Genomic DNA, 19,243 nt, shown 5'->3' with positions numbered 1-19,243 from the left:
ATTACACTGCAATTTTTTTTTTTTTTTACTTATGTATATTCTTTTACTGCTTTCAGTTGTTGGGACAGTGGCCGTGAGAAGACACCATGCATACACACATAACTTTATATATATATGTGTGTGTATATATGTGTGTGTGTGTATATATATATATAAACCTCTCTTAATTTAATTTTATTGTTTCCTTGATATAGATTAACTAAGGAAAGGATTCATTGTCTTTATTTCATCTGTATGGGATTTTTTTTGTTTGTTTATTGTTGTTCTCTTTCATTGTGAATGGAGTAATATATTGACAAAGTAGCTCAGTGGAGAAAGTATTGTACTACAAACTTACTGCTGTCATATTGAATTTCTGAATGAGGCTCTTGAATCTGCATCCCTCTGCCAAAATAGCTAACCTGTCAGAACAACTGGGTATATTCATACATACCTGGAGAAGGCAATGACAAACTTGTTCATTGTTTGTTTCTTTGTCTCCGATATTCTGTAAATTGCTTCTGTAAATCTGCATGTTCATCAGAAGTTGCTTTCAAATAAATGACATATTTATCTTAGGTTCTTGAGAAAGGCATAATTACATATTCTCTCTTGTCCTGCCTGCCTCCTATAGTTCCTAAGAAAGAGCAGATGGCTAAGTCAAAGCAAAATTATTAATCACGAGGGTTCCCCATTTGTTTCTTGTCACCACTGTGTCTTTGATTTAGATGTTCAATTTTTAAATGACCCTGTCCACCAATGCAAAATAGTACAGTAATGGCTGTAAAAGTGATGAATATTTTGTTAGCATGCAGTATCTGGATCAACAAGATCTCTGGTTATATCTTAAGTATTGGATATGTCTAGCTGATTTTCTGCCTATGTATATCACATATATCAGACAAAGATACACTACATGAAGAAGATCAGTTCATTAATGCTATTCTTATAATGGCCTAGCAACTTATGAGACTCACTGTAGATCCAAGAGTTCATGCCCACTTAACCCTTTAGTGTTCACATTATTCTGCCATAATTAATGCTTTTTTATCCACATTATTTTGAACTAATCATGCATTATCTCGTAGCTATGAGATTTTGATGAGGTAGCTGTTGATTTTTTAAACCATATTGTAGGGTTGGTGTGAGAGACCAGATCTGGGCAGTTTGAACATAGGCAGAATACTTTTGGCCAGATATGGCCGGTTTAAATGCTAAAGGGTTAAAGGTGGAAGCTGACCACTTCAGTGTATCTATACAAAATCTTGTATATAATCAGCTGGAGTTGCCTTTCGACTTGCTGACTCATTTAACTTACATTTTGGTATAAGAAGGAAGTCACTGGGATTTAAAGATGGCAGCATAAAACCTTCTCCACTGTAGCAACTTTATATTCACTGCTTCTGTCTGAACTTTACAACATTTTTTTCATTTATTCACCCAACTCTTCAGGCTCTGAGATAAATAATTACATCAAGAAGTTAGTAGCAGGCATCTGAAAAAAATAATAAAATCAATATAATTTATCTCATGGTTGTTGTGAGAAGGCCCTGTGGATTTGGTAGAGATGGTAGTTAGCTCCTACCAAACTGAATGTGTAACTTGGGCTGGATTCCCAGCTGCAGCTTTTTACTTCACTTACTTTGCTGATGCTGTTGGAAAAGGCATGCATATTGCAACTTCCATTTCTATATCCCCTAAAGTCAAAAGAGCTGACTTATGGTCACAAAGTGTCTAGTAAATTCCATGACTTATTTGATAGGACACTAATCAATCGAGTGGTAAGTGTTTTGTGTTCTCATGCTGACACTACATACTGTGTTAGGGTGATACATTTTATTACAGTAAGCAGTGGAAGCATTGTAAAATTGTCAAGTGTTTTCTTTGGATTTTAGTACTGAACTCTTGTTGTGAGTGCAACCCAAATATGGAATTTTATGCACTGGTTTCATCTATGAGTCAGCAGTGGACAGGTGGCCATGCAGTGGTGGATATTTACATCATGAAAATTCAAACTATTGATGAATCATCTGAAAATTTATTTTATTTTAGTGATCTTGTATTTTTTTTTTTTTGCTTTGATTTTCCGTTTGATCATTGTGGTGGTGAGAGGATCAAGTGAAAAAGGTTTTGAACTAGATTCTCAAAGGCATCAATTCAAATCCCCTGCACACACATTTCTTGCTTCTAGGCTGAGCAATTTGTTATACATTGCTTGTGTTCACTTGTGTTTTTTTGTAAATATGAACCAGCTTATTTGGGAATGTTATTGACTGTCCAAGAAGAGATTAATCTCTTACCCACTTAGTACCATGAAATATCAGCTAAGCACCAGTACTTCAAAGACCAATACCACCACCATCACATACACCTCTAAAACTAGAGAGGAATTTACAGTTTTTTGACTATGGTAAGGTGATTATCATTGTTGTCACAGTGGTGTAAATGGTAATGCCTATTGTCACAATGGTGTTGGTGATGGCTGCTGTCACTGTAGCAATCATATTGACGGTGATGGTGGAGATGGTTGTTGTCAGTAGTGGTTAGGGTGATGGTTCTTGTCACCATGATGACAACGGTAATGGCTCTTGTCACAATAGTACTGTCATTGATGTTAATGGTAATGGTAGTGATGGTTCTTGTCACAGTGATGATGGTGATACCTTGGTTGAAGATTCGTCATAAGGGGTCTGATTTAGCTTAATGTCTTTTTGTGGTTCTTGATCATGAGGATTCTGATTGTCTGTTAGATGGTGACCTTTACCATTTTCATTCCTCCCGGAGTATTAATAAAATCAAATCACCATTAATATATATATATATACATTAACTTCTCTCTCTCTCTTTAATAAAATAGATTAAATTCTATTTTAATTCCCTCTCACTGTTAACAAGAATCAAAAGAAACCATTGTGTGCCTCATTAAAAGAATTACTTGTATTCTGTTAAGGATGGTGGTGGTGGTGGTGGTGGTATTCTTATGATAAAAGAATGAGGGTAGGGATGATGGTCGGAAGAGTTAAGGACTGGCCTTAAAATAACTTGTAAAATAAAACAAGATCTAATATTTCACTGGATTAATTTGCTCTTAAAATATAAGCAAGGAAGATTTATGAATGTCGTATTGATGCTGAAGTAAAGGAAAAATTACATTTAATAACAATTTCAGCCTTAATTAAAAGGTTAAAAAAATAAGTATCTGAGGTAACTTTCGATCATCTGCATCAGGTAAAAAACAATTTGAAATTTGTAAAAAAAATCAAAATAAATTTGTGTGCTGTGAGAAAAGATGAATTTTCTTTGACATTTTGGGTTGGGCTCTGGAATTTTAACCGATTTTTATCAATATTTCCGTGCACTACCCAAATCATCAGACCCCCCCCCCCCATCTCTGGAACTTATCTTACATATTGTATAAAGGAAAAAGTCCAAGGAAACTATTATTGGTTTGTGTTGGCCAAAAACAAACAAACAAACAAACAAACAAACAAAAAAAGTTAATCTATTTTGAAAAGAAGTGTCCTAGCATTTCAAAGCACAAACTTACATTATTTTACAAATTTTACAATTAATGCTAATTAACAGCACCACTTCCTTTTTACTTTTATATTCATTATTTCACTTTTGCATTGTTGTGTTTTTTTTTTATAAGTTGTTTCTGTACCCAAATGTCCTTCCAGTCACTAACTATTTAAGTATAAAGGAGATATGGGACTGTTTTTTAAAAAATACTTTAAAGCAGTCTACAGCAACCAGTGATATATTTCTCTCTAGAAACTCAACACAACAGCTGCTGTGAGATTTGAAATACAGCCACTTTGTAGTCTTACACTCTGTTTTAACCTCACAGTCACCATAACAAATAGATTCAACAGATTTATTCAGTCTTTCTTGAGCATTGAGATGACTTTCCTCTTTCTACTTTACTAAAGTTGTTGTTATTGGATAGCTGTGCTCAACCACTAAAAGAGTGGTCATTTGATATTGAAGTAGCTATTTTAATGCATCAATTTTCCCCTTTGTACCCATCTAATCTTCGTTGTGGAACCTAAAATCTGTGACTTAAAATATATAGTCATCCATTTTGCTATTAAATTTAATGGGTGGTTATCATTTATTCCTGGGTCAATGCTGATCTATCGGACCTATAGTGCTTAAATAAGTTTAAGTGAATTGGTGTGAGCTGCTTTATATATATATATGTTTACATATACACACATCATACCTCCCCTTGGTGGAGAACCATAGTGTGTACTCAGACAAATCGTGGTTTATCATCTGAGGTACTGTGTGGTAGTCTGGACATTACATTTTCTCCATTGTCCACTCTGTTCATGTATACTTCTTATTGATATGTAGGTATTTATTTGTTGTTTATCTCCAAGTTGGCCCAAATCCAGCAGGCCTATGATTGAAGGCTTTCCATCCATAATAATTTTTTTGAGCAGTCACATAAAGTTCCCATTGTAGGTAGTTTAAACAACTAGGTTCACATGTCCATTGTCCCAGATATATCATGCCCCTACCTAGTGGAGAACCACACTGAGTTATGCAGTGGATTATTTCTCTATTGCCCAGTCTGTTCTTGTATGCCTGTAGGTTCTGGCGATAGACACAAGAGGTGGGCAAGGTGGACTTGGTCAGAGAACAGCTGTCACTGTTCCTCTGCATTTATCTCTGGTGGTGTGCATCTTAGCACAGTATTTGGAAATTAAAGAAGTTGTTGATGCTGCTGCTTTTTCTTTGTAATGTGCTTGATTGCACCCGTAGTCCTCCTTGTGAATGCAGAGGGTCAAATTTGATAGGGTATGTTTTGAATGGTTGTTAGTTCATAACCTGTCACAAGCACTGTTGTGATATACTCTTGGTCAAGACATCAGCTTTCACCAGCCCTGTCCACCTGGCTGCAGGTAGGTGTGTTGACATGAAAAATAAAATTCATTACTGTAAGAAGCAGAAGCTTCAATAAAAACTGATGAGTGATTTGTTAGCTTGTAGTGCCAAGTTCGGTTCTACCCACAGGAATAGTTGCCTGCGATAGACTGGCATCCCATTCAGGAGGTGATTGTGTCTCTTCTCATGATAACCGTTCCTTTTTGTAGAGGAAAAGTAATGCATCTCTCTTTCCCCACTCCTCACTAAATCCTCAAGTTATTAGAAAGAATGAATGGCCTGTGTGTGTGTGGATGCACATTTATGTATAGATATACATGCACACTTTTTCTTTAATGCCATCAACTTCACTCATATTTACCTACCACTATTCTGACCTCAAAAGGGGCTGCCTTCTATATACAGAGAGGATATAGATGAATAAATAAGGAACACTAGTTGTTAACTGTTTTAAATTTTTAATATTTAAAAATTTTGAACAATAGTTCACAGCTTAACCATACAACTATTATTATACCTTGCATATAAGGCACAATGAATAAAGTTTGAATCTTATTATAACCAGTGTTGTGCCTCTGAGCAAGGTATCTGTAAGCAGTACTTTTGTGGAGAAAGCCTCCGCACTTTGTATCCAACTCCACATTGCACATACTGAGTAAATCTCTTTCTGCTCTACCAGGTTCACCACAGCACATACATAAGAAGTGCAAAAGCTCCTCTGTATATTAAGCCAACATAAGTATTGATAATATTCCTTCCATTACCTTCAAACAATATGCATCAGAGCTATCCTTACCCTCACCAAACAGTTCACCTCTTTCTCTCTATTGAGTTAGATCCTGCTCTTTGGAAACACTACAGTGAGACCCATAGTCATGAAGAGCAACACTTCAGAGACCATGCCAGTTAATCATCTTGCATTTATTTCCAACATCTAAAAGGTCATGGAAATAACCACTTTCATTTCCCTTTTGCATCTTTATTTCTTTTCCTCTTTAATGACCAAATGACGTCTAGTATAGCTTCAATGAATCCAGATCTACTGGAAATTGTTCTGTTTGGTTACTCACTGGTGGATTCTTGCTCTCAAGAAATTTGGTAAAAACAGGTGTCATTGCTCTTCATATCAGCAGGGCTTTCAACTGTGTCTGGCATGTAGATCTCCAGGTAAAAACTGGATTGGTTGCTTCTTGTTGGATTTGACATCATGGAGTGTACTGATGAAGCGCTCTTGCCTTAATTCTTATGTGACCCAGGGCTTGGTTCTGCCTGCCCTTTCCTCCTACCTACTTCCTTTTATTTCCAATAACATCCTCTTTTATGCAGATGGTACCATCCTTCAATCCCTGCCTAACCTTCCACATCTAAGTATCATCCACATGTTACATAGTCACCTCAAGCCAAATTTGCACTGAATCCATGAATAGAAATGCTGAAAATATTCATGATGGAATCATACCAATCTTGTCTGCTTTAATAGCACAAGGGCTCATTATCTACACATATCTAGAAAATAGTATTATATGTCCCTTCCTCTAAGCATTGACAGGATACTACTAAAACCTCAAAATGCTAGGTCTCCTGGTAAATGCACATTCTCAGCAGAACTAAAACTGCATCACAAAAACTGGTCTTCAACTTCAGGGCCAGAAAATATCTTAACTCTCAACCTTATTAACTTGCACAATGGAGAACACATTTGGGACTCTGCTGCTGCTACATGCACAGACATCCTAGATCACATCCAAATGATAGCCATCACACTGGTTGGTAGGCAGTTATTCAATGGCACACTCTGCATCTGGTTCACAGATGTACTGTCACCTCTCTGGTTTTTTTTTTTTGGTTTTTTGTGACCGCTGTTTCTTGGAGCTAGTTGGTTTCATGCTACCCCCACTGAGGTACTCCCAACTTTTTGTTTTTCCTCTTTCTGTTGTATACCTTCTCCTTCAGGCTCTGCATAAATTATGCTACTATGCCCAGTATTTCCTTCCCAGAATGTTGCCCACCCCCATTGAAATTCTCATATTTTTTTAAAGTTGCTTAAGAGGAGTGTTAACAGCATTGATCTAACTAGTTATAGAGTCCCTATACAGGCTATAGGCACTTCCTCCATACCTTACCCTTAAAAAATAATAACGATTTTAGATCTGATTTTTATTGCTCCAATTGGCTTGAAAACAGGCCCCACTCCCTGATTCACAGTTCAGTAGTTGTCAGTAGGATAAAAGTTATTGTAAGCCATCCCACCTATGAAAACGGAAATATATATAATATAGTGAGAAATAAATGACTAATTATGAAAAAATGCCTGGTCATTGGAGAGCACAAGTTGTAGTTGTAGCAAACTCCAGCCTTGAGTCCCCTGCAGCAACAACATATTTTGTTTCTAACTGAAGATCTCATTACCATCGAGTTGCCTTGTACCACAGCTGTGTCTGCTAACTGCAAACTTTGTGGTTAGATGGTGTATCCACAGTTTACTGTTGCTGGTAGCCTTGTGTAATGGATACTATGACTGCTGCTTAAAAATTCTGTCTGGAAGCCTTGTTGTCAGTTAACCCTTCCACAGGCCATAACTGTAGGCATCACTGTAACTACTACTACTACTACTACTACTACCTATTCTCACAGTAAACCCTGTTGTCACTTGACTCTTTCATAGGCTCCCACATGTAGTTACTATTACAAGAAACACGGTCATGAAAAATGAATTGTGTGACTTGGATACAACAGGTATAAAGTATGAGCAACCACACAGAAGACACTTGCCCTTTCATTGGCTTTTTTTAAAAAGATTTTGTTATTAGTTTATTGTTCAACTCTTGCTCCTTGTACACTTATATGGTGTGGGTCAACTATAATTGTTCCAATTACAATGGAAACCAATTTGTCTGTGGTTTCTTCTAATCCCCATTTCTGAATGTTGTAGGGAAGTTGCTGAGTGAAATGTGGGTTTTACATTAATCAAGCTGATCAAGCAGCAGACAAACTTCTCTAGTTTGAGAGATTTTCAGTTTAACAGCCCAGGAAGCATGGATTAATAAAGATGACTTTATCCCCACAGTGCAAGTTGAAACCACTTTGCTACAAAATATCCAAATTTGATTAGGTTCCACTTTAATCCTTCTGACACAACCAACCTAAGGCCACCTTACATTCTTTATTGATGATGATTTCTCCTAAATGTACTACAAGATTGTAAGTTGTGGGAGTAAGGGTATGGGCCACTTAAATTATGATGTAGTATATGATTAGTCTTTCTTCAATCAGAGAGAGTTGAAAGGCAAAGCCAAACCTGAGATCAGAGTGTAGAAGACAAAACTATATTCTGTAAAATATTTAGTCTGGTGCCTCAATATTTCTTGCAAACTGGATATTCCCATAGATAATAATGATTATTTTACATTGTCACAAGGTCACATATTAATTGAGGCAGAATAAGATTTTTTTTCAGCCCAAGTTGGTACATACTGGGTATATTTTATCCATTTGGTTAGATTGTATAAGTCCCATGTCTGTATTTACTTCTGTCTATGATTTGATTTGAACTTAACACACAATGATAGAATTCGATATTGCTCTGTACCATTTCTTCCACTCTACCAACTTAATAATTATCAAAATGATAATAAAATAATTAAAAAAATTATTTCTAACATTGGCCCAGTTCCACAAAGTTTGGAAGAAGTGAAAGGTAAAGTTGACCTCAGTGAAAAAATTGAACTTAAAACAAAGAGATATATCCAAATCTTGCAAGAAATTTCATTTCATTATTCTGCTGTTTCAGCTAACCACTATAATAATAATAATAATAATAATTTTTACTATAGGCACAAGGCTTGGAGTAATAATAATATCTAACATGTGTACTGTTCCATAAGCTCAGAAGCTGAGAGCAGTGAAATTGTCTCCATTACTTGATCAGTGTCTTATTTTATCAAGCTGTGGTAGATGGAAAAGCTAAGCCCCAGCTGGCAAAATTTGAATTCAAAACAAATAAATGACATAACTAAAATAAATAAATAAATAAAAAATTGCAAAGTGGCTAGTAGACTTAGTCCATTGCCCATTTTGATATCATCACCTGGTCCCAGTGGAGTCTCTTTCAAACTTTCAGGCCAAGTTTCCAGTCCAATGATAACTCCTTCCCCTCTTTTGTTTCTCATTAATATTAGATGCCCTGCGAAAAACAAAAAAAAAAGTGTATGGGGGGGGGGGGGAGGTTATAGTTGTTGCCTTTCCTCCCGTGGCTAAGCCATAAAAAATTATAAAAAAGACATTTTGACCAGCATTTTAACAATTCTACCATCCACCACCATTAGTGATAATAATGATAAAAATAATTACATTTTTTTTCTTCACATTTTTGCATTGTCTACCTCAGTATGTATAATGAAGTACTTGCATCATTCCAAGCTGGATGTGGTCTTTACATATCTCATTCCATGTTCCATTAAGTTTCTCCTGTCTTTCTTTTTCTTTGTTACATTGTTTGTTTGATTTTATCCTACTGCTAAGATTTACAAGTGGCCATGCCTTAGATATATGTCTATGTTTATAATTGATATATATATATATATATATATATATATACATACATGTGTGTGTGTGTTACTTTGTGTATGTGTGTATTACTTTATGTGTGTGTGTGTGTGTGTGTGTTACTTTGTGTGTATATGTGTTTGTGTATGTTCCTTTATATACATACATCTACTCACACAGAATATCATTATATAACATAGACATACTTATGTCTGTATATACACACATATGCTTAGTGCCTGTTGTTACTGATGTCTTTGAAGTTGAGGGGACACAAGACCATTGTATGGATGTTGGCTCTATAAGAGACCGAATGTTAGCCAGCATGTGCAGACTGATTTGCTGGATTCTGGCTGCACTGCACCTAAACTGATAGTGTCATGAATAAAAAGCATGCAAAAATAGTAAAATGGTACAGTGTTGCTCCAATCTGTAACAAAATACAGGAAGCCCATCTGTGCTGGTACAACCTCATACTGGCCCAGGACATACATGCTGTTGGTGTGAATCTTTTAAGACTCTATAGATTGTATAAAATAGTGGAAGAAATTTAAACAGGCAAAATAAATGCCAGGACAGGTAAAAAAAATTACTTGCATACTATGGTTTCCAGGTATTTGGACATAGTTATCTTCAGCAGATTTTTGTATGCTTTTTCAACTACTGCAAAATTCTGCTGAAGATTGGAGTGCCTAAATACCTGAACCTTATCATGAAATCATAGTATGGAAATAACTACAGACACGATACGCACACACATTCACATACTATGTTCTGAGTATTCAGTACTTCAGTATTTTATTACACACACATACCCACTTATTCCTAACCTGCTTTTTTAGACCATATATATATTTTTGTTGTGGTGTGTTGTATGTGCATGAGAGCATATGTACTCATATAACTGAAGTTTATTGAAACATATAAGCAAATACAGACACCCAGACATTAATCTATACTTGTGTCAATATATATATATATATATATATATATATGGTCTGTGTTACAAAAGGCCATGGGTTTTGAATATCTTAAAAAAAAGATTGTGTTTGTATAGGGCTATGTATAAGAAAAAATGGATGCACATGCACATAGGGAAATGCACTCACACACCCATGCCAAATGTATTTATATGTATATATCTGGGTGACTGCTTTTGTAAAATAAAGGTTCATTTATAAAAGTGTGTGTGCGTGTGTGTGTGTGCACACAAGCCAAAGGTTGACCTTTTTCTTTTAAAAGTTTAATAAACATGTACTTACTATAAAGTATTGAGTAATCCTTCAGTTTAATATCAAGTTGCTTTTAGATATGATATAAAATCAAACAAGTTATATATATATATATATATATATATATATATATATATATATATATATACACACACACACACACACATCTGTTTAGTGTTTACTGTCAGAAGAGTACTTGATACTAAACTAGAGATTAATATTTTTATTTTGGTTGAATCAGTTTCTTGCTACTCTGAGTTTCACTTGTGGATACACAGGGTCTTCAGGCAAGACACACACACACAAAAATTAAAAGGCAACTGTTCATTTTATTTTCTGTCTTCATTTTAACCATATCAGTATGTTTATGTGCCTGTATATTATACAGCAGGTTTTTATAAATAAAAGCTTGCTTTTGTTTTTGTATGTTTTTTCCTGATCCTTCCCCCCTTTATTCTTCCCTGCCTTCCTCTACACTAAATTCAAATTGTATTATAATTAACCTCTTTATTCTTAATTATTTATTTGTACATTTAAAACAAGAAAAAAAAACCAAAAATGAAGAGAAACAACAGAAGTAAACAAATAAATAAATACAGTAAAAAATTAATAAATAAAACAGTTTTTTTTTATTGAATCATTGCATCAATATTGCATCAGAATGAGAATTAATTTTGAAGTATGTTATATCACATATGCAACACAGGCATTTATCACATGTAATATGGATATTAGTTATGTTAACTGCGATATTGACAGTGTTGCTATGCAATATTAACCGTGTTGTCATATATTACAGATGTATATTAATTGTGTAATCTTCATTTCAAACATGGACACACAACCATTAATGTCTGTGGGGGTGAGAGATAGTCATTTATACACTGGTACCTATTTTGTCACTCTTCAAGAAAGATGAGAATAAAGTTGAACCTTACTAGGACTTCAATTCAAAATGTAAACGGTTTTAACTAAATACTGCATACTGTAATTCTGTCCAACAGCTGCCTTAAAGTTTTGTGATACTAACTCTGCTGTATGTAAAATTGAATTCTTACATTGGCACAGTGCCAAGGTCATAGATTTGAGAGGGAGAGGTGTTGTTAGGCATATTGCCTTGACTGGAAACAAGAATGGTTAAGTTGACCAAGGTAGGGTGTGAACTTGAAATATAAAGGGATGTTCTGCAATGCATTTTGTTCAGTAGTTGACTTTTCCTACTAATCGCTGCTCAAATGATTATATAACACTGACTGTATTTACTTTACCTTTTTTTGTGATCATATTTGAACCAAAATACTCAGTGTTTTTCTATTAATTTTCAAAATAAGATTCTAAAGTGGGAATTTATAAAATAGCTAACATTTAAAAAAATTATTGGTCAGAACACAAGACATTTTTGTGTAATAAGCTGTCACGGAATTTTGTCATGGTAACAGATTGGATCTCAGATTGGAGAGTGCAAAACGTGTTTAAGGTTGCTATAGACCTCCATCATCCAGTGTCCATGGAAAATACTTAACTTGACTTTGAGCAGTGAGACAGTTCCGATTTATTTGTGTAGAAGTCTATAGGCACTAAAAATTTTCTTAGAAAGAAAAATGTGTTAAAGACTTTCAAACCATTACCATCTTTTCTTTCTAAGATATACAGTGAGATTTGATTGCTAACTCAAGTAGGTCGAGAGATCATTGACTTTACACGGTTGAAACTGGTAGTGAAAATGAACAATTATTTCAGAAATAATTTCAGTAAATAAAACAGAAATCAAGAGGAGATAACTTCACTGTTATTACAAGAGTTTCTATTTTCTGTTTCTCTCAATGCTATGAGTAGTTTTTGGAAATACTTTTAGGATTACGAACAAACAGAAAACGGGGAGAAAAGGGGAGTGGGTTAAAATACGGAAAATTGTAATGAAACTACAATTCACGAATTAACAATTGGTAAATGTTACTATCAGCGATCTACAAGTGGGATTTCAATATTTGAGGAGGATTTTTGTTCTTGATTAAACAATTTGGAGAATTTATAGGCATCCTTGAAAATTAAGATGGCTTGGCTTCCTTCACAGTTTTGTATGTTGGCAAACTTTTTACAACGAGCGGGGAGATCATGGGTTCAGCTTTGCATTTCATCCTTTCAAGTTCAATGAAATGAATACCTGCTATATACTGATGCCAATTGCACCACTCATATCATATGTTATTTTGTCAATGTCTCAAAAAATTAACAGAATTTAATTGCTGCTCATTGCATTCGTTGTTGCCGCATTTTTCTCAATATCAGTTAATTCTTTCAAAAGTCCTCAGTTTAATGTCAATAGGTCCCGTAGTATTATAAAGTTACATATATTTATATTTATATATATATATATATATATATATATATATATATATATATATATAAAGAGTCTGTGAGACGTGTTAGCTGACTCAGTTGACGGAATTTTTGTACAATCTTCCGATCTCCTAGAAATAGCACTCACCTCTTTTAGATCCTATCCTAATATCTTAAAAAAGAAGGACATGTTGAATAATGTCGTCCATAACACATTATTTAAACAACGGCTGGAAGTTTTTTTTCTTTTTTTTTTTTTTATTAAATAAGTCTGGTCTGGGCCGAAAGGAGAACTGGCAACGATTTTCCTGTCAAGAGTTACCTCCCTTAAACACCCAATTTTTTTTTTTTTTTTGGCACGTTTTACTGCTTACACTCGAGTTAGCTTTAATTGAACAGACTTATAATCAAATGTGTTGCAGCGATACCCCTATCGTTTCATTATCCAATGAATCCTGATATAAATAAGTTGGTGCAGTGTGATTGAAAGATTTGGCTGCTATTTCTAGTTGATCAAATGATCACGTCGGTACTTCAAGGGTTAATGGAAACTAGTTCTCAGTTTACTTCTGTAACGTCTCAGCTTTCTTTTCCCATCAAACACGTTTATTAAGAAGTGTATTTGTGATCAGTGCCAATGGTTCACAAGCAATACAGATTTTGGGCGTTGCATACTACGTCTCAAATGAAGTTTAAAGTAAAAATATGACAATGAAATTAGGGATAGAGAGCGAAAGCGGATTGATATAATTAAGGCCAGTGCGTGTATTTAGTTGATATACCTGTTAATGTAATTCTATGTACCTTTAAGTTCACTACTGTCATAATCTTTGGAGTTTAACAACTCTCAACTTTAACCAGACGGTTTTTCACATGCTGATCAATCATTTAATTTTCAAACATAATGACAAGAATTTAGAGAAGGGAGATAATTCCAGGTGTTTAATGTGAATGCTTTGTGAAATAAATGAAAGATCACTTTTAACATCAAAAATATTTTCTTTTAGGGAAATAAAATATTCATAGAATAAAAATAAAAGCTTAATTTATTTGTGTGTGCATATTAACATATGCATCCAGTATTTTGCATGAGAACTTACTTTTAATAAGTCAATGTTTATCTATTACGTTGAATCTACAAACTAAACTCTAAAACGAATTAGAAGGGAAGTTTTATTTATTTTTTTTAAACAAATGGTTGAAGATGTTTTCATGGCTACTAATTGTTGAAAAAGTCATTTATTGGAACTCATAATTTATTGAGTCACAGGGACAGCTCAGAAAACGTTATTGTCCTGTTGCTTTTATCTAGAGTACGTGATCTCGGGATTAGGGACCATCCACCTCTAAGTTAAACTAATGGGAGAAGAGTTGAGGTCAGTACTACCAGCTATCATTTGAACTTAAGTACTTAACTGCACTATCTTGTGATGCCTACTTGTGATAACTATATGAACTGGGCTGTTTGGTTAAATTAGTTGACTAGAACATCAATCGTTAGTAACAATATTAACTACTGACACCTCTTATCGATAACACAGCATTTTGTTCAAATTATGCACACACAGACACGCACGTGTGTGTTAGTAATTTGATGAAGACTCCCCCCCCCCCTATTAATAGTTTGATTCAATGCAGATCCTATTTCATCCTTAGCTTCCGAGTGGAATCTTCAAATATGGTATATGCAATGAAGTTCAATAAAATTACTTGAAAATTTATATTTGTACATCAATTATTGATTTATTTCAGTTTGAACATGTAATTTATGGGAGTTTTGTTGATGCAGTTGTTTTTATAGCTAGATAAAATGCTCTTCTCGATATTAATAATTGAATCTTAATAATAAATTATGAAAAAATTTCATCTGTGGTATACTACGAGAGTAAGCTGGGTTATGCCCCTTGTCGGATAATAGAGATGATGTGCTGAACTCGACGGATGTATTGAGAAGTTTTAAACATTTGATTCTGCCTTTTGGCCAGTAATTTAGTTAGTGTTAACACATTCAATGCATGAGGCATTAAAATGAAACAAGAAACAATTATCTGATGGGGGGGGGGGGGGACAAACAACGAAAAGATCAAAAGTTAATGGTATGGCTGATGACTGTGGACGTATTTTCGTATCATTTTTGACCTTAGGCAAATACTATGAGGAATATTTTTTGCTAAGGTTACGTTAAAAGTGAAACATGTATGGGGATGCCTGCTGTACCTGTACGAAAACAATATTAGCCCTTGAAAATATTTTTTCATCACCACATATTATTTCTAGTTAATTTTTTAGTGCTCTCAGTACTAAATATGTTAAGACGAATTTAACCAGAGTTTTACACGTGAATGGCATCTGTAAATGATATAGTCCAGTATCTTAGTATACCAGCGTGTCTGTTTCTGTTCATTAATTAAAATAAAGTGGTAGCCGGCCTTTGCATCCTGTTATTTTAAAATAAATGTTTCTTTTTATTTTAGTTGCAATTTTTAATTTTATAAATTATTTTATGTAAATACACTTTCAACCACATCCCCCCCCCCCGTAAGTAAACTGTTTTACCTCTCAGACAGAAATCTTTCCCATCTTTGTATTTCACAGGTGCAACTTCCTCTGATTTTTCTTCTTCAATCCCGAAGCGCTGTCAAATGCTGTTATGGAATTTGCTGCTGTAATATCTGGACTGACTTAGCTGTTGTTGTTGTTGCTGCTGCAGCGTTGAAGAAAACTTAGTTTGGGGTCAACATATACAGAGATATTCTTAAACATTGTAGTTGTTGGGGATAATACAAATACAGACGAATCTTTATTCATTTAAACTAAAATAGTGATTTTTTTAAAACAGTAATAATAATCCTAAACAAAGCTATAGAAAGTTGCACAGCAATAGTTCCAATTTTTTTTTTGTACATGTAAGGAAGAACATGTTTTGTACATTTGCATTTTTAAATATAGACTTTGCAGTAACAACCATATGAGCACCATGGCAAAACATTCTTTATCTCGAAAAGCAAGCAAACAAAAGAACACCAACGTTGATTACGTCCTTCCTCCAACCCGAGGAGAATCTAGTCACCCTTCTCCACCATCAGCTTTGGACACCAGTATGCACCAGAAGACGTCAGTTTCTCACTCAGTTCCAAACATGTCATCGCTGAGTCTTGGGGAGGCGACCATTCAAGACAAAATATCGTCTTTACCCAAGAACAAGTTAATGATAAAAGTGAAAGAGGAACTAGAATGTTCAGAATGCCAGAAAACATTTACACAACGGAAACTCCTGAAAGAGCACATGAAAACACATGTGAGCGAGAAATCCAACGAATGCTTGATTTGTAACAAGGCTTTCAAGAGTTTAGGTGAACTAACCAAGCATCTGAAAACACACTCGAAGGGTAATTCCTCTAAGAAGAATTCAGATTTCACCCAGTTCTTGTCCACAATTCTTTCTCAAGGCTTAAACTCTTTTGAATGCCCAATTTGCCTGAAAGGTTTTTCTCAGGCTAGTTCTCTGACAACCCATCTCAAGGTTCACACGGGTGAACACAACTTTCAGTGTCATATATGCAAGAAGACATTCATGCAGTCAAGTCACTTAGCAGGCCACCTGAAAGTGCACACCGGTGAGAAGCCGTACAGCTGCGATTACTGTAAGAAACAGTTTGCTCATTCTGGTAACCTAACGAAACATCTGAGAGTCCACACAGGAGAACGTCCGTTTAAATGTGACCGCTGCCCCAAGTCATTTTCCCAGTCAAATTCTTTAGCTGTGCACCTCAGAATCCACACTGGTGAGAAACCATTCAAGTGTAACCACTGTGAGAAATCATTTTCTCGGGCTAATTACCTGGCTATACACATGACTGTGCATACAGGAGACAAAAACTTCCAGTGCAGGTTATGTAACAAGTTATTTGCACAATCATGCCACTTGACTGAACACTTTAAAATCCATACAGGTGAAAAACCCTTCAAATGTAAATACTGTCAAAAGAATTTTGCACAATCGGGTAATTTGACCAAACATCTTCGGGTCCACACGGGCGAAAAACCATACAGGTGCCCACAATGCTCGAAAGCGTTCTCTCAGTCTAACTCTTTAACGGCACATCTTCGCATCCATTCCGGTGAGAAGCCGTACGAATGTAAGTACTGTCTCAAACTGTTCTCTCGGTCTGGCTATCTGCGTGCCCATCTCAAGGTCCACGTAGCGGAAGGATTATTGCCTGCTTCAGCACTGGAATCATCGCGTAGTCAGCAAACTGCTGCAGTTTCTTACGATGTGCCTTTATTGCAACAAGACTATAACCAAAAACCGCAACAGACTTTGCCTTCCAAACAGAAAATGCCACGAGGTAGGGGGAAAGGTCGTGGACGAGGTCGCGGTTCTGGTCGGGGTCGGAGCAGAGGTCGAGCAATGAAATCAGGCAGTACAAGGAAACAGGCAAAACCTCTCCCTGCTGATATGACAGGTTCTCATATACAGGACGTAGAACAAGTTACACGCCGTCAACAGCAGAACAACAATGGTTACAGCAAACGTAATGCGACCGTAATCTATTCTGCTACTCAATCATCTTCCAGTGCCGTGAAAGAGGAGAGAATGGAGATGGAAAGAGAAGAGGACCATAGCCCAAATCGTTCCGTGTCCTCTTACGATGGTAGTTCCTGTTCTGTGGGACAAAACTCGGTAGATGACGCATCACAGGAGGGAAGCGTGTATTCCGAGGCTTCTCGCGGAAGTTACGATGATGATCAGGGGAACGAAGATGATGGAAGACAGATGGAAGTCGTCAGTGGAGGAGAAGAAGAATATGAAGAGGAAGAAGAAGAAGAAGACGATGGACAAGTAGAAGGAGGAGACGAAGAAGCTGATCAAGAAGACGAGGAGGAAGAAGGGAACAGCACCTCCGACATATCAGACAATGGCAGTGATGAAGAAGCTGATCAGAGGGCTCCTCACATCGCTTCGGTTATTAGGCGGGGTAGGAAGGGCTCACGATTCATAGAAAAGAGACCGACCTTATCAGATTACTACAGACAAGCTGTTGACAAACAGGCAGTACCCAGGCATCAGATATCACAACATGGAGCTGTATGCATGGAGCCGGCTAGGAGCAAGATTCAGGCGTTCGAACATCCAGTAGATCCAAATCACAGCGCAACACGAGGCCCAGAGCTTCTGAAGCCAACACCCTTGAATGCCCCCAAAAAGAGAGGCCATAGACGTTAAAACAAAGAAAAAACTTGACCGAAGGTTTTTTTAAACATCCTTTTAACGTTATTTTTGTTTTGTTTTTGTCCTATCTCTCTCTCTCTCTTTATTTTTTGTAGTCTTTATTGAAGATATGTATGTATAAGAAAATGTGTATGTGTGTGTTTATAAGCTCTAGCATGTATGAAAGGAATTAAAAAGAATCAATTTATTTTTACCATTCTTTGATTTTTCTTGTTTCTAAAAACATACGAACTTATTTTCCATCATTATTTTCTTCTATTAACACTTCATGAATTAATTTTCTCACCCACATATTATTCATGTAAAACATGGCTAATTGAACATTAAAAGAAAAAAAAGAAAACGATTAAAAAAAAATCACGTGTTATTGTTATTATTTAAAGGTTAGTGAAGTGACTGAGTCGTTAGAGCGTCGGACAAAATGGCTTACGGTATTTAGTTTGACGCTTTACGTTCTGAGTTCAAATCCCGACGAGGTTAACTTTACCTTTCATCCTTCTGGGATAGAAAATATATTGTACCAGTCGACTAAACCCGCCCCTATTAAAATTACTGGCCTTGCGCCTATATTAGAAATTATTAGGAATGCGAAAGGCGGTGAGCTGGCAGAATCGTTAGCACGTCGGGAAAAATACGTAGCGGGATTTCGTTCGTCTTTACGTTCTGAGTTCAAATTCTGCCGAGGTCGACTTTGCTTTTCATCCTTTCAGGAGCGATAAAATAAGTACCAATTGAGTACTGGAGTCGATGTATTCGATTTACTCCTTCCCCGGAATTGCTAGCCTTGTACCAACATTTGAAATCTTTATTCGGAAGGCGACGAAATATGCTTCGCAGAATTTCTTCTGGCTTTTTACGTTTTGAGTTCAAATACTGCCGAAGTCAGTAGTTTTGCCTTTCATCCTTTCACCAGTTGATCACTGAGGTCGACGTAATCGACTTGTCCCTTCCCTTCAAAATTGCTGGCCTTGTGCCAAGAATTTGAGGCAAAGGCGGCGGAATCATTAGCACTGGGATCGAT

At 35.9% G+C, this 19,243-nt stretch overlaps 1 protein-coding gene across 4 annotated transcripts in view; it reads left to right on the top strand.

Moving 5' to 3' along the window:
• Positions 1-18,579, top strand: part of LOC106868714 (uncharacterized) — a 64,154-nt gene extending 45,575 nt beyond the window's left edge. For all 4 annotated transcript variants that reach the window (XM_014914101.3, XM_089352758.1, XM_052968250.2 and 1 more), the window contains one exon: positions 15,585-18,579. In XM_014914101.3, the coding sequence (XP_014769587.2) occupies positions 15,958-18,216 (2,259 nt within the window). In that variant the 5' untranslated portion in view covers positions 15,585-15,957 and the 3' untranslated portion in view covers positions 18,217-18,579. The remainder of the gene's footprint in view (positions 1-15,584) is intronic.
• The last annotated feature ends 664 nt before the right edge of the window (positions 18,580-19,243 follow it).

The sequence above is a fragment of the Octopus bimaculoides genome, chromosome 5 (assembly GCF_046866305.1).
Source record: "Octopus bimaculoides isolate indiv1 chromosome 5, ASM4686630v1, whole genome shotgun sequence".
NCBI classification, from domain to species: Eukaryota; Metazoa; Mollusca; class Cephalopoda; order Octopoda; family Octopodidae; genus Octopus; species Octopus bimaculoides.
This window is presented reverse-complemented; position numbering and strand designations above follow the sequence as displayed.